At 40.4% G+C, this 20,566-nt stretch overlaps 1 protein-coding gene across 11 annotated transcripts in view; it reads left to right on the forward strand.

Moving 5' to 3' along the window:
* The window catches only part of ATP11C (ATPase phospholipid transporting 11C (ATP11C blood group)), a 172,948-nt gene that overhangs the window by 145,684 nt on the left and 6,698 nt on the right, over window positions 1-20,566 (forward strand). For 9 of the 11 annotated variants that reach the window (XM_081808177.1, XM_081808171.1, XM_081808170.1 and 6 more), the window contains 5 exons: window positions 2,115-2,242; window positions 7,797-7,932; window positions 10,217-10,282; window positions 12,561-12,664; window positions 15,543-15,696. In XM_081808177.1, the coding sequence (XP_081664303.1) occupies window positions 2,115-2,242; window positions 7,797-7,932; window positions 10,217-10,282; window positions 12,561-12,664; window positions 15,543-15,696 (588 nt within the window). Of the gene's footprint in view, window positions 1-2,114; window positions 2,243-7,796; window positions 7,933-10,216; window positions 10,283-12,560; window positions 12,665-15,542; window positions 15,697-15,815; window positions 15,882-20,566 lie in introns of all 11 variants that reach the window. The other 2 variants (XM_081808173.1, XM_081808174.1) reach the window with 1 other exon arrangement.

Consider the following 20,566-nt stretch of genomic DNA (forward strand, 5'->3'; position numbering starts at 1 on the left):
GGCTTGCTCTAGATTGGGTGCTGTCAGTAAGTGGGGGTAATTTTATGACTAAGCATTTCAGTGCATCTTACCAGGAGGCTTAAAGACTAGGAGGCTACCACTGTCGTTGGTGAAGAAACAATAGTCACCCATATTTGCCAGAACAGGGATATTGGTTAATGTGATTTGGACAATGTTCATATTCTGTGTTCAACGTGATTATGGGTTGATGTTCTTGTCTCGATCCGTCATGGTGACAGAATAGCCTTGTTTGATGTTGTTATTCGATGAAATTGTTCGTGTTCGACAGAACACCATTGCCTAGCTTGTGAGTGCCAGGACAGTTTCTAGATGTTAGGGGCTGCCTGTTTCTCTCAGTCTATGCCTGTTGATAAAGTAGATAAAAATCCCTGCCCGTGTAGAGCTTGAATTCTAGTGTGAAGAGAGACAGTAAAAATAATAAATGTGTAACAAGATAAAAGGTGATTAGTACTATAGGAAAATAAAAAACAAGATAACAGGGGAAATATGTCCATGAGAAAGGGAGTAGCAACTTAAATCAAGGTTGGTCTCTCTGAGAAAGTGACATTTGAGCTGATATTTGTGAGTGAGGGAGTAATCCATGAGGCTCTCTAAAGGAAAAATGTTCCAGGCAGGGGCAACAGCAAGTTCAAAGGAAGTCCTAAATCAGGAGTGTGCCTGACATGTTGGAGGTACAGTGAGGAAGGGCAAGGAGCAGGAGAGATCTAAGAGAGAAGGCCAGACAGAAGAAGCCAGATCAAGTGGGACTGGATAGCCACTCCTTTGTAGGAACCTTTTTTTTTTTTTTTTTTAACTTTCAGAGATAAAGGAATCCACTGCCGAGTTTGAACAAAATAATGACTTGATTTGGCTTACTTTCTGACAGAACTACTCGGGCCATTGTGTGGACTGGAGATCAAGGGGAGAAGTAGGGAGCCATTTAGGAAGCTTGCAGGGTGGTAACTGTGGAGATGCTGAGAAGTGATCTGGTTCTGAATATATTTGAAGGTAGAGCCAGTAAACACTCCTGAATTGACTGGATGTGGGTATGAAAAAGAAAAGAGTCAAGGATGAATCCAAGATTTTGGTTCTGCTTGATCACCAAGATTTAGTTGCCCTTTCCTGAGATGGGGAACACTTCAAGAGGAGCCCGTTTGAGCTAAGGAGCTCAGTTCTGGATGTAGGTTTGAAATACATTTCCAAGAGGTAACAAGTGGGTAACTAGATACGTAGGGACAGGTCTGGGCCAGAGAAAAATACTTGGGAATGTTCAGTGAATGGATGGTGTTAAAACACAGACCTGGTGAGATCACCTAGAGAGTGAGTATGAAGTTCCAAACACTTGAGTGCTGGAACACTCCAGCAGAGGGCTCAGGCAGAATAGGAGACTAAAGAAATGGCTAGTGAGATAGGAGAATCACTAATTTCAAAATATTTCTTGAGCACCCAGATGGTGCCAGGCACCAAGATAGGGACTCTGGTTGCAACATTGTAGGGGCTCTTCACTGAGATAGAGAACATAGGAGAAAGCAAATTTAAGGGGAAAGTTAATGAGTTTGGTTTTAGACATTTTGAGTTGCAGATGCCTATGGGACAGCCAACAGAAAGGTGGAGATTTGGGTCTGGAGCCTAAGGAAGTCATGCCTGTGTACCTATTTTTAGCTTTGTTTTTGCAAATACGTTTATTTAATCCTTAGTAAATGGCCACATTCAATATCATAAATACAGCCTAGAGAAAGTTATAGTGATACTTAAAACTATGTAAAATATTAACAACAACAAAACCACGATGACACAGTCTCCCTGAGGTGTTCCAGGCTTATATTTAATTGGTCTTTGTTCACTGAGAAATCTTTTCAAAATCTGTTAGTAAATATTTGTTAGAAATAGACCTTATAGCATGTATACATTCTGAATAAGATCCTGTGGAAAGGGAGGATATATTAATATGATATATCACAATATGTTCATTTCTTTTCTACAGTTATCAGTGAGAGTGGCCTTATTTATAAACTTCTTTTGCTATCACGACAAATGTGAAAGGAAACTGTCTGGATTCAGCTTGTTGTTTTTCCAAACACATACGTTTTTTCTTCTGTTGTTTGTCATTTCAGCCACTGTATGATGCCGCTTACCTTACAATGTACAATATCTGCTTCACATCCTTACCCATCCTGGCCTACAGCCTGCTGGAGCAGCACATCAACATTGACACTCTGACCTCAGATCCCCGATTGTATATGTAAGTAGAGCACGTTGTTAAAAACCACTACAGACTTTCAAAATCGTGGATTTCTTTTCATCCACAGGTAGGAAGGACACAATTGCCCACCTGATTTGATTGCATGGTTCTGTTCTGAATTTTTAGCTACTTAAACTCGACCATTCAATAGGAAAATGGTGTATGTCCTAGATGTAGGTCCTGTCCATGAATGTATGTGAACCATCTAGTCCAAAATCACTAACTGCTAAAACTTGAACCTACATTGTCATAGAGTTCTGGAGTCTCACACGAAGACACATTATTTTAACTACCAAAAAAAAAAGGGGGGGGGGCACACACGAAGATTTATAGAGTATTGATTCCTACCTATAATGGGTTGAACTGATATAATGTTAGATTTTCTTTTATTTTTTTAAGATTTTATGTATTTATTTTAGAGAGTGTGTGCGCACAAGTGGGTGAGGTCAGGGGCAGAAGGGGAGGGAGAGGGAGAGAATCCGAAGCGGACTCAGTGAGCATGGAGCCCAACGCAGGGCTCGATCTTACGACCCCAAGATCATGACCTGAGCCAAAACCAGAAGTTGATTGCTTAACCGACTGAGCCACTCAAGTGCTCCGAGACTTAAACTGCCCCAGAAGCGTAGCCTCCTCTACTTTGTTAGCGCCGTTCTTTATTTTTTTTTTTAAAGATTTTTTTTTTATTTATTTATTTGAGAGAGAGAGAATGAGAGAGAGCACATGAGAGGGGGGAGGGTCAGAGGGAGAAGCAGACTCCCTGCCGAGCAGGGAGCCCGATGCGGGACTCGATCCAGGGACTCCAGGATCATGACCTGAGCCGAAGGCAGACGCTTAACGACTGAGCCACCCAGGCGCCCTGTTAGCGCCGTTCTAAAACCTGTATTGCTGGGGCACCTGGGTGGCTCAGTTATTAAGCATCTGCCTTCGGCTCAGGTTATGATCCCAGAGTCCTGGGATCGAGTTCCGCATCGGGCTCCCTGCTCAGCGGGAAGCCTGCTTCTCCCTCTCCCACTCCCCCTGCTTGTGTTCCCTCTCTCGCTGTCTCTGTCAAATAAATAAATAAAATCTTCTTTAAAAAATAAATAAAACTGTATTGCTGAAGAAAATAACTCATCAAGCCATTATATCCATTTTGTGTCAGTTGTAAATGGATGCTTTTCTCTATGGATGGGGTACTTGGCCAGTTGCTTAACATACGATTTAATTAGGTTTTTATAAGTTAAGCCTGCACCTAAGGATGAAGATGTTAATTTATAGCAGATGATAATCATTGCTAAATAATGGATAGCAAGTGCAGTAGAGCGACTCAGGTGGTTTATTTGTATGAAGTGAAGGTGCACAAATTTAAGGGATTTCTTTAACCAGTATGACTCATAAAAGTTACATTTAGTAATTGTTGGACTTAACTAGCTTTATGAAGTTTGTCATTATTTTAAAGATGGAGAAATTGAAAATTTCAAACATGCACAGTAGTAGCAAAAATACTGTTAATAGAGTGAACTGCCCTATCCTCACTACTCATAGCTTCAATAATTATCAGTTCAGGGTCTATCCTATTTCATGAGTAACCCTGTTTGCTCTATTGCAGACTTATTTTTTAATAAATACCAAACATTATATAGAATAGTTACTTCAGTAAGTATCTCTTAAAGATAAGGACTTTAAAAAAATAACAGTACCAAACACTATACAAAATAGTTATTTCAGTAAGTATCTCTTAAAAAGATAAGGACTTAAAAAAATAACAGTACCCTGGGGCGCCTGGGTGGCTCAGATGGTTAAGCGTCTGCCTTCGGCTCAGGTCATGATCCCAGGGTCCTGGGATCGAGTCCCACATCGGGCTCCCTGTTCCTTGGGAGCCTGCTTCTCCCTCTGCCTCTCTCTCTCTCTCTGTCTCTCATGAATAAATAAATAAAATATTAAAAAAAAAATAACAGTACCCTGTCATACCTAAAACTTTAACGTTAAAGTCCATAATATTATCATACATCCAGTCAAGGTTCAAATTTCTCCATTTGACACATTTTTTTTTTTTTAGATTTTTTTATTTATTCATTTGGGAGAGAGAGCACTCGAGCATGAATGGTGGGGAGGGGCAGAGGGAGAGGGAGCAGCAGACTCCCTGCTGAGCAGGGAGCCCAATCCCAGGACCCTGGGATCATGACCTCAGCTGAAGGCAGATGCTTAACCATCTGAGCCATGCAGGTGCCCCCAGGTTGACTCATTTCTTTTTATAGCATGCTTGTTTGAATCAGAATATAAGGTCCATATGTTGTAGTTAGTTAATATGCTTCTTGAGTCTGTTTTGATCTGTAGGTTAACCTGGCAATTTATTTGTTGACAAAACTGGGTCATTTATCTTGCAGCGTTCACCCCAATCTGGAGTTTGCTGATTGCATTCTTCTGGTATTAGCATGTTCTTCTTTTCCTTGCATTTGTGGCAAGGGGATAGTTATATCTAGAGGGGAATCATAGAAGCCCTGGGAGAAATCTGACAGAGCATCAGCTCCCATGCTCTTTTTTAAATGAGGAACCACGGCCCAGAAATGACTCACCTGAGGACACATGGTGTAACTAGAGGCCAAATCAAGATCGGAATTTAGTCCCCCTGATGACTAGCCCCATGCGCTTCCCAGCTGCGTGGCGGTTTTCAAACACTGACCAGCAGTGTTTGTCTCCAGACAAAACTAAAGTGAAGTTCCCTAGTGCGGCTGCTCCCGCTAAAGTGGGATTCGGGCGGCAGTGGGCGGAATCCCTCCCATTCAGTCCCAGCAAGAGCTCCAGCCAGCAGACCGCACTCCAGTCCCCGTTCACTCCTGTCTAACTGTGTGACTTTGTCATGTGCCTCGGTTTCACCTTCGGTAAAATGTGGGTAACAGTAGCAGCCAATCCCAGTGTTCTTGTGAGGATTCAGTGAGTGACTACATGTTAAACAATTTAAAACAGTCCCTGGCACATAGTTTTCAATTAGATGGGAGCTATTAATCTTATTCTAACACCCTCCTCCACGTAACTTCAGGGCTGTGCTGAGCGTTTTCATACATCAAGAATGTTGAAAACCTGCAGAAAGCTGTTGAGTACCAATTATTTTAAGGGTGTCCATGAAGTTTGAGGTAGGGAACTACAGGTGGAGGTGATTTTCCAGAGGGTATACTTGCTACACGGATCTCAGCCTGTCACTGTACTGTAGAGTGCTCTGTTACTCCAGTTATTCCTTTGGAAACATGAAGCCCTAGTCACCCTCTGTGGCCCTCTCTGCAGCCGTACCACTTAATATTGTGGCTGGCATCGTGTGGCATACTACAAATTTCACCTGCAGGGACGTAGTGACTCAGGCACTTGTCAAATATTTTGTGACACGAAACGATCTATTCGGATATTTTCATGCTTTTAAGAGAAATTTAAATAGTAAACTGTTGTTCTAGAGAGGGAAGAGGCATAGTTTGTTTCTTCTACAGCTTTAAAAGGTGAAAGAAAGGTTCCGGTACACCTGCCGCTTCCCATCAGAGGGAGGTGCTCAGGCCTGTGCGACAGGGCGACTGCCCCCCAAATCTTCATTTTCTCTCATGTTCTCAGTCATGGCAGCTGTCATACTCTGAGTTTCCAACAGCTTTGTCATCTGTTTGAGGGCAGCTAGAAAGCTTCGAATGTCACCCAACATACCATGATGCCCTGCCCTACTTCCCACGGTGTGTAAGGTAGCTCCCAGAGACAGTCTAGAAACACAGGATTCACTCTTGCCTCAGCCCAAATTCAGTGACTCGCAAAAGCCTCATGGACTGGTGGTTGCTGGGCACTCATTGATCTTTAGGAAGGGGGCGCCTGGGGGGCTCAGTCGTTGGGCATCTGCCTTCAGCTCGGGTCATGATCCCAGGGTCCTGGGATCGAGCCCCGCATCGGGCTCCCTGCTCAGTGGGGAGTCTGCTTCTCTCTCTCCCACTCCCCCTGCTTGTGTTCCTTCTCTCGCTCTGTCAAATAAATGAATAAAATCTTAAAAAAAAAAAAAGAATCTTTAGGAAGGTGCTTTCCTTGTGGCTCCCAGTTGCCTTGACAATGTGACTTATGTGTGGGGGGAGCTTGTTTCTGAGAAGCAGCCACCTCTTTCCTTCTGCAGTTTTTCTAGGGCAAACACTGACACATTGCCATCATGCATCCCCCGAATTTCAAATTCCTTCATGCACCTGGAAATCCTATTAGGTAAAAGTTACATAATTGCCATGTTTTCAGAAAACCCCACAGTACTCAATACTAAGTGAACAAGGATCACTTGCATTTACATTATAAAGGTGTTTATTCGATAAAGCCAAGAGATGTTCTATATGGTATTGGCAACAGTGTGAGTGATGAGCTACCTTCTGATAAATGTTAAGGGCAACTTGAGGGGGGCCTGGGTGGTTCAGTTGGTTAAGCAATCGACTCTTGATTTTGGCTCAGGTCATGATCTCAGGGTCGTGAGATCAAGCCCCACGTCGGGCTCCTCAACTGAGCATGGAACCTGCTTAAGATTCTGTCTCTCCCTCTCTCTGCCCCACTCTCTCTCTCTTAAAAAAAAGAGCAATTTGAAATAGAAGCCAAAAGAATTCCTTGCACAAACCCATCTTCTTTCTGCACCTCTGCTCCATTAGAATTAGTAGCCATATTTAACACTCTGACTTGTGCCTAGAAGATTGTGTTATTTTAACAGATTTTAAAGTTTCAATCCACCTAGTATTTATGAAAACATGACTCTACAGCTTGAAACATTTGACTCAATTGAAAAAATATAAAGGGTACCCTGAGACCTAAAAAAGGTTACATTCCCAAGAAATCTTGATTAAAAGAAATATCTCAGCAATTGTAGTTGGAAAAGCCATGGTAGCTTGGTTGAGAGCATATGCATATGACTTGAAGTCAGGTCAATCTATGGCGGTATATCAATGCGTCCCCTTACTAACTGAATGAACTCAGGCGCGCTCCTGCACTAGTGTTTCTAAATTTACCACACATTAGAGTCACCTGGGGAGCTTCAGAAATATCCTTATGCCCAGGTTACGCCTCATGCCAGTTAAATCAGAATGAGGGTGGGAGTCAGGCATCAGTGTTTTTAAAGATCCCCCAAGTGATTCCAGTGTGCACTATAGTTTGGGAACCATTATGATACATCTTTCGGAGTCTCATTATTTGTAAATGGGACTGACAAATACCTATCTCGTGTGGTTTTTTCGTGGATAAAAATGGACAATATATATAAAACTCTTAACCCAGTTTACTGACATAAAAGAAGTACTCAATAAATGGGAGCTAATTATTTTTGATGTTGTTACTGTTGTCTATGGCCAGGATTTTAAACTTAGTGCTTTTGACTATTTACTCAGTGCCTCAGTCCAGAGGCAATTGCACGGAGATGAACCTGCAGATCAGTATGGCCCTCCAGTCCCTCGGGGATGCCTCTCTTCATTATAACAGGGTCACACCTGTGTGCACTTTTGGCCTTTCACCGGATCTTTAAATAGACAGCCTACAGAGATTCACAGAGATTCATTAACCTGTGGTTTCTTTGTCCATTTCTCAATAGGAAAATTTCTGGCAATGCCATGCTACAGTTGGGACCCTTCTTATATTGGACATTTCTAGCTGCATTTGAAGGGACAGTGTTCTTCTTTGGTACTTACTTTCTTTTTCAGACTTCATCCCTAGAAGAAAATGCAAAGGTAAAAAAATACTTCATTACATCTTGGTATAGTAAGCATGGCTTATTTTTCTGTAGGTACTGGATTTATCATACACATAATCTAGCTGTAATCATTTTGTAAACTTTTTCTTGAGGTACAATATTTAGTTCTTAGAACTTTTTTAGAACAGAAGTATTGAAGTAAGAAACCACTTCCCGTGTGCGTGGCTAACTAGAGAGCTTCTGTGCAAACCTTCTGGAAGCTTAACTTGGCTGTAATTTTTAATAGATGTACAGAGTTCTTAGGACCTCAGAATTTAGACCTCCTATACTTTTCCTTTTTTTTTTTTTTTAAGTAAACTCTACCCTCCAACATGGGGCTTGAACTCAGGACCCCAAGATCAAGAGTTGCATGGTCTACTGACTGAGCCAGTCAGGCGCCCCCAGACTTTTCCTGTTTTAAAAGTCTGGCCCCACTCACTTCCTATTGATAGTGGCCTTTCGTGCTTGGAGTTGAAGGGCATAGCTACCCTGTCTTTGCAGCGTTAGCCCGATAGTTAAAGGGACGGATTCCCTTCTCTTCTTCTTTCCCTTCCACATGGGAGCATAGTGTTTTCCAGAAAGACTACACTCATCCTACCAGTGCCTTCCTAGCAAGCGACTACATAAGTCAGCACCTGCAGTGGGATGATTTTCCCCTGGCTGTGTTCTGGGAGAGCACGGCTGATAGGCCAAGGTCTTGCCACAGCCACACGATGAGACTCGAGCCCACCGCTTCACCTCTGCTTTCACTATGTTCATTCTTTGCTATTTCTGGGGTTCTTGTTTAATGGTTACTCATTCTGTATCCTTATAATGTGAAGCAAAGCAAAGGTTCAAAAATAATTTACTGAGTACAGTAACTGTCCAGAACCTACACAGTCAACATCTGTTACAGAAGTAATAGGCCCAATGAATATGAAAGATACTCTGAAATTAGGTACTACAGTCTAAAACCTTTCTAATTTAGACTAACACAAGTCAGTTTAATATGAATCCCTTAGAAATATTAATCCCTGGGGGCGCCTGGTTGACTCAGTCAATAGAGCATGTGACTCTTGATCTCGGGGTCGTGAGTTTGAGCCCCACTTTGGGCACTGGGCATAAAGGTTACTTTAAAAAAAGTATTAATCACTGAGTAACTGTGGAGGAAATAGATGTAGTACTTAAGGAGATGCACGTAGCACTGGTCAAGGAAAGTACCCTGCTAAATCTCTGCAGGCCAGTCATTTCAGCCTTCCAAGTCAGCTTTGGACGTCAGTTAAGAAGGGATTAGATTCTGTGATCTCTCAGGTCCCTTTAGCATTATGGCTGATTCTGTGACTTTCACATTTGATTTTATTTGGCGCATAAATCATAAAGAGCTGATGATTTCTTAAAAAGAGCTTGCTGCAAAGCAGGTGGGTACTCTCCTGCGTTCCTGTTGACCTGGCTCATTTGCTCAGCAAACTCTTTGGGTGGCGCCTAGGGAGCTCCAGCCCAGCCTATGTCTTATCCATTACCCATTTTGGGTTTGTGAAAACCAAATTAGACTTGACCATAGATGTCACCATCCTTCTAAATGTTTGCTAAAATTACAATAAGTGTAAGAACTGCTATCAGTGATTAAACAGAGCACCATGTATGATTTGATCAAATCCTTTTTTTTTGCTTCTGTTAATCTTAGTTTTTTTTATTTTTTTAAAACGTTTTACATTTCATTTTCTGTTTTAATGTTATGCATTCAGATCTTGACAGCATTTGGTAAGCATATGTGCCATTCATTGCCATAGTTATTGACTTGTACATGCTCCCTGCTTTTCTTTAATGTGCACATGCTGACAGCTCTAATATTTACCGCCAAAAAATTAGACTCTATTTTTAAAATAAGAGTCCATTTGTCTACAAATTAGTTCTCATTTGAGAGCTTTAGTTCTTTATTACAGAGAAAGCCCATATCAAACTCTGTAGAGCCGTGAATCATTCAAATGACTTGTTTTGATGAACATTACTGTTAGTGGAATAGGGTTTTTTTTCCTGCCTTTATTATACCAGTGTGTTCCCTGTTCAGTACTACATGGAGTAATGGAAGTAAACCCTACCAACTGCAAGTGTGTTGTAGCTGTCCAAGAAAATTTAGGGTCACAGTAAAATCCAACATTTTGGCCTGATCTTTTGATCAGATACTTCCCTAAACATTTTATAGCCATATTTTTAGCAGTTACACCCAAGATTAAATTTGCCTTTTTATTTTCGTAAGCAGGCTTGTGTATTCATGGTGCGTGTAATTGTTAAATGTTTTGCAGGTATATGGAAACTGGACTTTTGGAACCATTGTTTTTACAGTCTTAGTATTCACTGTAACTCTGAAGGTTAGATTTTTATTTATTCAAATATATTTAACACCACTTTTGTAATTCTTTCCGGTCTCACACTATTCTCTCTTTTTTGTCTTCTCTTTACTTGTATTGCAGGTTGTTATTCAAGTCTGAATACTTACTAAAATATGTATGATATTAGATATTTAGACATTTGTATGCTATTTGTGATCCATTTTTTTTCCAGAATATTGTCTATCTTCTTTAATTTGTTTCATTTAAAAAAAAAATTCATATACCATAGTTGAAAATCTGTTTCTTCTTTCAAGACAGTATAAGCAGTATATAAATAGGCTGTGCGTGTGTGTGTGTGTGTGTGTTTCTATGTTAAATACTTGAATAGTTTTTAAGATTGTGTTTACAAACACCAGGCCTCAAAGGAATGGGAGTACTTAAGACAGTTGAATAGGTATCCATGAGCAAGATATGTGTGCAAAAGAGCTCAGGAGTGATGAAATTTCATATAATGTATTTATCACTGAAATTTATCCATATTAGTGATGAAATGCATAACAATATACAGCAGGTAACATACAAGAATCATTGGCATTAACATGCAGCCATGTAATATACTCTGAAGCCTTGCTGAATTCTACCCTTGAGACTTATGAGTTGGGACTCTCTTATACTTGAAAGCATAATCAAATTCTTTTGATGATCATTCCAGTAATAAGCACCTCACCTGGGATCCAAGAATGAATAAATGCATTCCAGTATGCCCAGTGGTCAAAACTAGAATCCCAGAAGTATGATTGACAAAGAACCTCTAGTCATTTCCCCTCTAAGTTTTTATTCCTGATTCATTTCTCATACCAAATAGAACTAACATATGTTTGCATTTTTCATCTACTATTTCAGTAATATTGTAGGACTGCAAAAGAAGATGTTAAACAATTCATCTCCATTTAGCCACTTACTAGCTGCTATTTTTGGGCAAGTGACTTCGTTTCTCAGTACCCTCATTTCTTCTTTTTCTACAAAATGGAGATAAAAGTAGTACCTTCCTCTCTTAGGATTTTTGGTGGGAAGTCAATTAGTGAATACACATAAAGCATTTAGAGTGGTGTCTGGCACATAGAATGTGATCAGAACAATAGATGCTAGTTGTTGCTATTTATTATTACCTTTCACAGGATCATGATTTGACACGGAAGCCTCTCCACCTTTGTTTCCCCTGGTCTTGCATATGGCCCCAGGGCTCCCAAGTGGCCTTCGTAGTTAAAGTTGGCCTTACTGTAGCATCTTTCATGTGTCCCTCAAAAGACGTTCATTCTCTCATCTTCGGATGGATATTATCGTGACCTTCTCCCTAGCAGCCCAGAGGTGGGAATTCAAGCCTGGTCTACATTAATGATGTTCTCAACATCCTGCTTATGAACAAGAAACTTAGAACAGGGAGTCGAGGACCAGGGTGTCACAGCAAGTAAGAAAAAAAAAAACGGAGACACCACCTCCTCTTCAAGAATCAAATGCCCTGGATGTCAGTCCATGTGGCCCAGAAATTTTAAACAAGCAGAACAGACCATACTTCTTTATTTTTAGATTGCATTTGAAAATCCCAGGTCCCACAATCTAAAGAAACAATCAGCCCTGGCAGAAACAGGGAGGGATTAAAATCTAAGGCAACTGAAAATGTTATTAATTTAATGGATTAGATAACGGTTTTGTAATTGAAAGGCACACTACATAGTCAGGCCCATGATTCATTGCTACATGGTGCCAGGTGTATAGAGCTAGTTGCCTTTGCATTTAATAACCCCCGTCTGTTGTGTTTGAGCTATCAAGGTTCCTTTGTGTAGTTTGTGTAGTTTGTCTGTTCTTCCTAACTAACCTTTCCCCCTCCTACTGCTTTTCAGTATACCTGCCTCCACCAGCTAGGCCTTCTGCTTTTATCATCAGCTTCCCAGCCACCACCACCTGAGGACCTGGGGCTCCAGTCTGAGGATATTACAGTTACCTCAATGCCTGCCCTTCCTTCAGTAGTGAGGAATCTGCAGCCCCATACCTACCTGCTACTTGCTTGATCACACCTCCAAGCCTGTCCTCTTGGGTCTGGAGACCTTGGAACAGAACTTAGCTCGTTCTTACCCTAGCTCTTTGAAAAGTCTGGATTCTGTTCTTCTTTTAGTTTCCCTCTCTTCTAGTTGCCTGGCCCAGGCGAGATCCTCCCATAGGTATCATAATGTATGCAAGTTCTCAGATAGCATAGTGTACTTAACTGCCTGGTGTAGTATGTACCCATCATGAAATCTCCTGTGTTGTATCTTTTCAGCTCGCCTTGGATACTCGTTTCTGGACATGGATAAATCACTTTGTGATTTGGGGTTCTTTAGCCTTTTATGTATTTTTCTCATTCTTCTGGGGAGGAATTATTTGGTAAGCAGCTGTATATGTGTGAATAATATGTAAAAATAACAAAGTAGATATATGTATATGTACATTGTCTCTGCAAAGATTAATTATACTTTTTTAAAGTGTTGATTGTATAAGATGGCAGGTCTTCTGTATTAAAGGGCTGGAAGTTAATTTCAGGTAAGATTTCAAATGCAAGTACATCATCTTACACAAGTTATTCAAAAGTAAGTAGCCCCTGTCCAAATCTATCCACTTGAAGGTATGTAAACATCTGTCTGTGAAGTGAAACTGCAAGTTCTAGCATGCCCTTCGATGTGATTTCCACTGGAAATAGTCATCCTCTGAAGTTTCTACAGGATACAGTAGCCAGTAGATGCCCTATTATCCATTTGGATTCTGTTCTGTCTTTATGGTATATTACTGTCAATCTTGCCACTATACTTGTGCTCAAGGTAAAGAATATATACCACTTAATATTCAGAGGGTTGTATCTTAAAATCACATCTCATTGTTTTGGGTGGGGTAAAGGCGGACTCTACAATGTGGCCTTAAAGTTCATTGAGTTCATCTTGGTTCAGTAGATGTTTATTCTGAATCTGTTGAGTGTGAGGCACTCTGGGAAACCAAGATGAATAGACTGTACCCCTCCCTCCAGGAGATTAGGATCTAGTGAGAGGGACACATAAGCTGTGATTGGGAGAGTTAAAAGGAATGAAAATAATAAGTTAGATTGTCATCTCCTTTTCTTATGCCCAGAGTCCTATATTTTGTTTTTAAATATCATAGGTGTTTTCATTTATCAGTGGCTTCTCTTGACAAGGATGCCAGCAGCAGAGAGCATAGCTAGGGGAAGCCATAGGCTGCGATTCTAGGAGTACATTTTCTCACTGGACAAAACATTCCATGGTATCACGGAGATGTGAGGCCATGTTTATTGTCCCTTGAGCTTTAATTAGAAAAAAATCTTACTGTTTTGAAAAGCTTTTAAAATAAAAGCCTTAAGAAATAAAAATATGAAATACCTAATCACTTAAGCAGTTCCAAAAAGTGTAATCACGCATATATTGGGCACCTATAGAGGTAATTACTGAAGTGGTGAAGCTGACAGAAGTCTCTCTTTTCTTTAATAATATACAAATTAATCAAAGTTGATTAACCACATGTAATATACAACCGTAACTCTGCCCAGAGCACCATAGTTCTGTCTATAAATCTGTGTAATCAACATCCGATGAACTAATGCAAAATTTCCGCAAGAATAAAATGTTTCTAGCAAACTAATTTCTCTTACCACAGACTATTCCTTATTAATTAAAATAAATCCTTTAAATGGTTAAGACCTTGTCACACCTGTTTCTAGTCATTAGCGATGCTTGCTAAAAATGAAATATATCTTTTTATTTTGTTGCCTGTAGTGCTATCCTTAAGTAGAGCTGAGTTGAGCTACTACATGAATATAAAATTATAAAGCAACTAGCAAAATATGACCAGAAACTGTGTGAGATTTCAGCTGGATGCTGGTTTCAGCTATTATCTCTGGACACATTCAACCCTGAGGCATTGTGACACACCCCTCTGGGGTTTGGCCCTGAGAATGATGATTTCTAAGCTCCAAACCCAATCCAAGAATAGTATCTTTTGTTTTTTACTCTTCCCCTCTAAAGCACCATAGGTGTCAAGATAAAGAAAAATTTAGAGCTGCAGGGCAGGGGAAACGGAAAAAAAAGAAAAGAAAAATCTAGAGCTGTTAATCACAGAGTATTGTGGGTACTGTGTGGAATATCCTATGACTAGTTGTTCGTTGTCTACTGGACCCTTATGGTCAGTTAACTGCCTAGAAAATAAGTCAGGGTGCCCTTCAGAATTAGAGTGAGGGTAGAGTTCTGCAGAATTCCTTTTTGGATGGTAGGGACCCTGGAAAACCTTTTTAGCCCAGACTTCATTAAATTCTCCATCTCGCTGTCCCCATACACCTAGAGCCAAAAGCTTGATTTTATTAACGTTACATAAGAGTGCACAAACATCGATTTTTTTTTAACGAGAAACCAGTTTATCTTCAGTGAGCCCAGTGCGTAATATAATAAATGAGACAACGAATTATCTGCCTAGAGCTCCTAATCCAAGGAGAGTCTGTTGTGCATCCCAACCCTGATCAGCCACCTTGCACTTCCTCCCCCTCTGCTTCCAGCAACATTTAGCCTAGTGAGGCTCTCTCTGGCTCAGCTCGGGGAACTGGCTGTGCTTTTTTATGGCCACCAAACAGTTCAGTGGATGACTTAGAATGAAATCCAACATCAGAACGAGGGGTCCTAGATTTCTGGACTCCAAGACTTAATGTCCTCTTAGCAGTATTCTTCTGCCAACCTACTTGGCACACACTGGATACTCAGTATATATTTGTGGATAAGAATGGTAGAGAGAGAAGTTGAACAGTCCTTTCTATCTTTACGTAGAGTTTTGGGGGGGAGCCTATAAAAATGTCTTAAATTTCTGAATGTAGAGCACAGTCCATTCTCATATTAACAAAACAGCTGAGGAAATAAAATGCTTGTTAGCATAAAAATTAACCGTTGCTCTTGAATATCTTTGAAGCTCCAGTATTTTCTAACGCAAATAAATATTCTCCAGTTGGCAGTTTTAAAATTGATTGCTTGGTTGTTTTCAAGTCAGATGCATTTTCCTGTCATTCTTCCCCTTTAATTATCATTCCTTTTTTCCCTAAACATTAAGTAAATGAAATCTGTTCAGTACTTTTGGGATATTCTTAAAGAAAATTATTTCTATTAATGTGTATAATTAGAAGAGTCCCTTTAAATACAAAAGATAGTTTCAATTACACATCTGCTTCATATGACAGGAACTGATTTCTTTTCCATTCTGTGTTTTCTTTCCACTCTAGGCCTTTTCTCAAACAACAGAGAATGTATTTCGTATTTGCTCAAATGCTGTCTTCTGTATCTACATGGTTGGCCATAGTTCTTCTAATATTTATCAGCCTTTTCCCTGAGATTCTCCTGATAGTATTAAAGAATGTAAGAAGAAGAAGTGCCAGGGTAAGAACTAAGTTTATATTATAAGTTTATTTTTGGAAGGGGCGTCAGTATCTGCCATGAACTAAAAACCTTGCTTAGAGATTTGCATTAGTTACAGCATGTTAAACCCCTCCTTACAGGTTCATCACTTAATTTCCTCTTCTGCATAAAAAGTATAGTAAAAACTTCGTTATCCAATGCAGGTGGTAAGTAGATTCCTTAATAGTGTTCTATGTGACCTTTAGCAATCCATATGGAGTATCTCATATGCTCCATATGGAATTTTAAATGGAAAAAATGGGGTGTTTTGTTTTTTTCTTAGCCTAGAATTTTCACACCAGGAATTTCCACACCAACATTCCAGCTTTAACCTTAGAAATTTCCCTGTGGGTTGTTTGCAGATTTTTTTTTTCCGTTAATAATCCCAATTTGCTTCTTTCAAACCTTTCCCCTTCCTTTAATTATAGTGCTGCTTAATCTCTGTGTTGCTTCTAGCCCTGTCTGTCCAGAAGTATATTTGAACCAAAGAGAAATCCCTGGATGTGATTTCTGCATCCTTACCCTCCTGAACACACTTGCGAAAATTAAGATTGTTTTATGCGTGTGTTTTTATTTTTGCTGTTTAAATTGTTGATTCCTTGTGGGACTGAGACATTACTACCATCTGCTAGCCTAATTGTCTGGTATCTTTTAAACATTTCTAAAAAGCCTTTAAAGTGAAAGGGGTAGATTAGCTTGGAAAAGAAGACTTCTGGCAAATTTTGACCAACAGGTTAATTAAATATGTCATATTCCTGCCAACACTTAACTCATTTTGCCCAACAGAACCCTGTTTTTATCCTCTTGACACCAACTCGATCATATGGCCCCTCCAAGGCAATATTTTCAGGAAATAGTCTAAGGTGTATCTCCTGGACCCACTCGATCAAACTTGCCAACCAGTTTAGCCACAAAACTGGTTTCTCTGATGTTGGTTTGGGCCTATTGATTTGAGAGAATCCAGTGGTTGGCATCATGTAGATGTGGGGAACTAAAATGATTATAATGAGGACATCTTTAGTGACTGGCTGTGTTAAAGAGGACCTTCATGATCAATAAGTCAGTATCAGCCCCAGTGAAAGTCAATAGATTACCCTTGGCATAAGCCACATTGATTTGGGTATACCAAGCCGATTCCTGTACAGTTAGGTGGTCAGACCTGGCCTTACCTCGCTGTTTCTGCACTGCACCCACTAATATGAGCCTAGCTAGTTCCAGTAGACCCCTGACTAACTCCCTCCAGCCTGCTGTTTAGTCTTAGGATGGGAAAGTGGCATTTACTTGTCTGCGTAGACCTTAATACCAGTTGAACAGGGTTAAAACAGGTATGATACAACAGGTTTTTCCCAGAATGGCTCAAGTGGCCATTTATATCAAGCCAAATAAAAATTGTCCCTAGAAAAAGTGGTTTGGTGCCTTGTCACCCTAGACAGTTTGGGAAAGATCTCTGAGGTGCTCTTCTATCCCCCTTATTTGGGAGTACACTTTTGGGATGCTCCTAAATGTTTTTCTTATTTGGGTTAATGGAGCTCATGCTAAGTAATGGCTCACTCCCGGCTTCATGCTCTAAAGATGATACAAAAATCTCCGAAATCAAAACCTTCAAACATACCATCTTTATCCTCTTCCCGAGGCCCTTTCTTTTAAAAACAAAATTAGACACTGGCTGGCAGTGACTTTTACATAAATTAAATGGAGGGATGCTACAAAGCAGTCACGGATAAAGACGTAAAACATTTTCTTTCCATGCAAACAGGAGATTCCAAACTTCTGTTGAAAGCATGAGGTTCAGCATGAAATTTGTTTGCTATGGGTTATGTCCGTGATAGGAGGAATTCTAGTGTCTGTGCTATAGCTTGGCATGCTGGTGTGCTAGAACAATCAGGAAAATTCCCATAATCACCTTCATTCATTCGATCATTCATTCATTTATTCCTACCCTCATTGAACCAGAACATGTGTTGAACCGCCTACTGATGAACATCTCTCTTTACATCCAATGTCTGAAAGGCTACATGGTTTTTCAGACTGTAGGATTTTTCAGAGTTGCAGATGAGACAAAAAGTTGTGGGCACTCAGCAGCACTGCCCCCCCCTTTTTTTTCCCTTGTGAGAAAATGCAAGAGCAAAGTAGTGCATATGAATGCATACAGGCCAACGGAAACCTGGCAGCCAAGGCTATTCTGATGTCACATCTGTTTATATAAGGCCCTGTTTGGCCATATCAAAGAAGCAGAAGCCACTTTGAAGATGAAGGAGAAAGAGTATCTTCATCACCAGCAGTTTGACATCCCGGGTGACTTCCTACTTGGTTTAATATCCCTTGCTAAGGCATTGGCCTCACTTTTAAAGAGAGGCAAAAAATTCTTTTACACTGGGTTAGCCTCATACCTGACAGGCTCCCCACTGGGGTAAAGTGTGTGTCCCTACCTAGAGGTAGAAGATCCCCTTGACTCCAACCGGTTAGCATCTTGGATCCTTTGTGCACATAGCCAGAAAGACCTGTGGCAACTAGGCTGCCCGTGCTGTCCTCCTATGGGTCTTGGCAGTTGCTTTCAGAAGGGAACTCAGCAGTGGGTAGTGAAAATGTCTCTGGCGTTTGGAAAAGGGTGCTAAGCCTTTTACGTTTAACAATTACAGAAACAGCCTTCTGTCAGATTCCGTTCAATTCAGCACACGTTGCCTGAGGGTCCACTATAAGGTAGCTACTATGCTAGGTTTCAGTAACTCAGGGAGGAGTCAGATGTGGCCCCAGCTCACAGGGAGCTCTCAAGTTACAAAGGGGATTTATGCGGAGCTCTTCTGTAAGCAGGTATAAAGCAAGGATAGGAGAGTCGATGATATGGCGTGTTGTAACACAGCTGGGCTGTTTCAAGTCACTACCTCCTGAAGCCTCCAGTATAAAGGCTGGGATGGCAGCCTCCACCCCAGCTGAGTTCTGTCATGATGTCAGCATTGTAAAGAATTCTGCTTTCTTCAAAAATAGTTTCCCTCGGTCATTTAACTCAGAGGATAGCTTAAGCTACCTATTCCTCAGCTATCTTTTCAGCAAGTGTGGTTAATTTTTGAGTTAAATCCAGTCATTAAGGATCATAAGGCTTTTCTTTAGCTTATAAATTGACAAAGCTACATCACCGTGCTCCTGACAGGCTATGGTGAAACCGCCACTGAGCACCGAACAGTGGAACAGCAAGATAACACTTGAAAGGAAATTTAAAGTTTAGGATATCTGGTATTTCAAAAAGTTGTAGTCTCCTCCTAGCACAGTTGTTGGGCTCTCTCATAATCAGTGAAGTAACACCTAAACTTTCTGGCCAAGTAGTAAATACCACTTCCCATTTCCAATGGAGGACTTCTCCTCCAAACTTTATGGAAGTTTTCCCATGTAAACTACCACTATCAGAAGGGAGGCTTGACTTTGCCTACTAGACCCTGGAATACTATAATCTAATGGGAATAGACCTAGCCACATGGCCATGCCTAGCATGGGATGTCTGCACAAACAAGAAGAAATACTCCATTCTGGAGGGAGCTCTTTCAGAGTAGAGGACAGGAAAAGGAAGAATGTCAGCTGTCTGAGCAAAATTCCCAGAGAAAGCACTTTGAAAATTTTGGATAATATAACTTACCTTTTAATAACAATGGTGCCAAGGATGATTGCTATTGCAATTCTGACAGTGTCCCATACAACCATGGGTTCTAAGGATAATGGCCCTGTTAACTGGATTAGACAAAAAGTTGGATCCTAACTTGTGGCTGTTGAGATGGACCTTTATGCATTGGCCTCTTTGACATACTGCTCATTGAGCCTGAGCTGGTGTCAAAGCTCTCTAGATGACTGCAAAGGAATGTGGAAATTTCATCCTCTTTTAGCTCATTATCTCGCTTCTTTCTCTCCCCTTCTCCTCCCCCCACCACTTGCTGGCTATATGAGTTTTTGATTGCTTCAGATACTCTTTCCATGCTCTCTACTGCCTTCTGTACTTTCATATTCCCTTTCTTTTTCCTTTATAAAGTAACTTAATCTATTAACCTCTAAAATTTCTGCTTCATAGAAGTACTTTTATCTCTGACGGTTGGATGTAAGGTTTTGAGTGCACCAAAATGTGCTTATAGTTGCAGTCTTAAATAATTAGGCTTGTATATTAAACATGGGGGTGGGGGACTTGGTATCGTGTTAATCTTGTTGCGAGATCTTCGCCCACAAAATAGAAGGCAGAACAATTTAAATTTTTTTTCTCAGAAACTATATATTGGTAATTTGCATGTTGCCAACATGTCACCAACTTTATTTAAGGTAAAATATGAACAGGAAAAAAATACAGTTATGTTAAAACATATGAATAAGTCAAAGTATTTGCCTTTAAAAGTTTTATTGTTAATTAGACTCTGCTAGATACATACGATACTTTAGCTGGTTTCTTTTTTTAACACCTAATTTTGTTAGTCACTAAGTGGATAATATGGGTAATCTTAATTAGCAGAATTGTTAAACTCGTCCCTGTAGTTGACCGCTCGTCTTCTGTTTTGCTTGGGCAATGCCAAAACCAAGTCTGTGACTTAGCTTATAACTTCAGGCATGGAATAAGAAAGAAAAACAATAACCTGTTGGGTTTTCTGATTAAACTCTAAGTTATCAATTTTTACTTTTTCTAGGCATTTTAAAGGAGAAATTCATAGCTCTTTAGCCTACCCTTTTAAAGAGGTCTCTGTAAGAAAAGGGGGAAACCAAAGAAATTATGTTAGAATAAAGGAAGTTAAGCATGGGTCCAGCGGTAAATGGAACTGAAGTGTGGTTTCACCAGATGTCTTCCCGTTATGTTAGTTTTGTTAGGCTTTTAACCTGTAAGGGC

The sequence above is a fragment of the Leptonychotes weddellii genome, chromosome X, assembly GCF_054177405.1.
Source record: "Leptonychotes weddellii isolate Sample4059 chromosome X, ASM5417740v2, whole genome shotgun sequence".
Classification (NCBI taxonomy): Eukaryota; Metazoa; Chordata; class Mammalia; order Carnivora; family Phocidae; genus Leptonychotes; species Leptonychotes weddellii.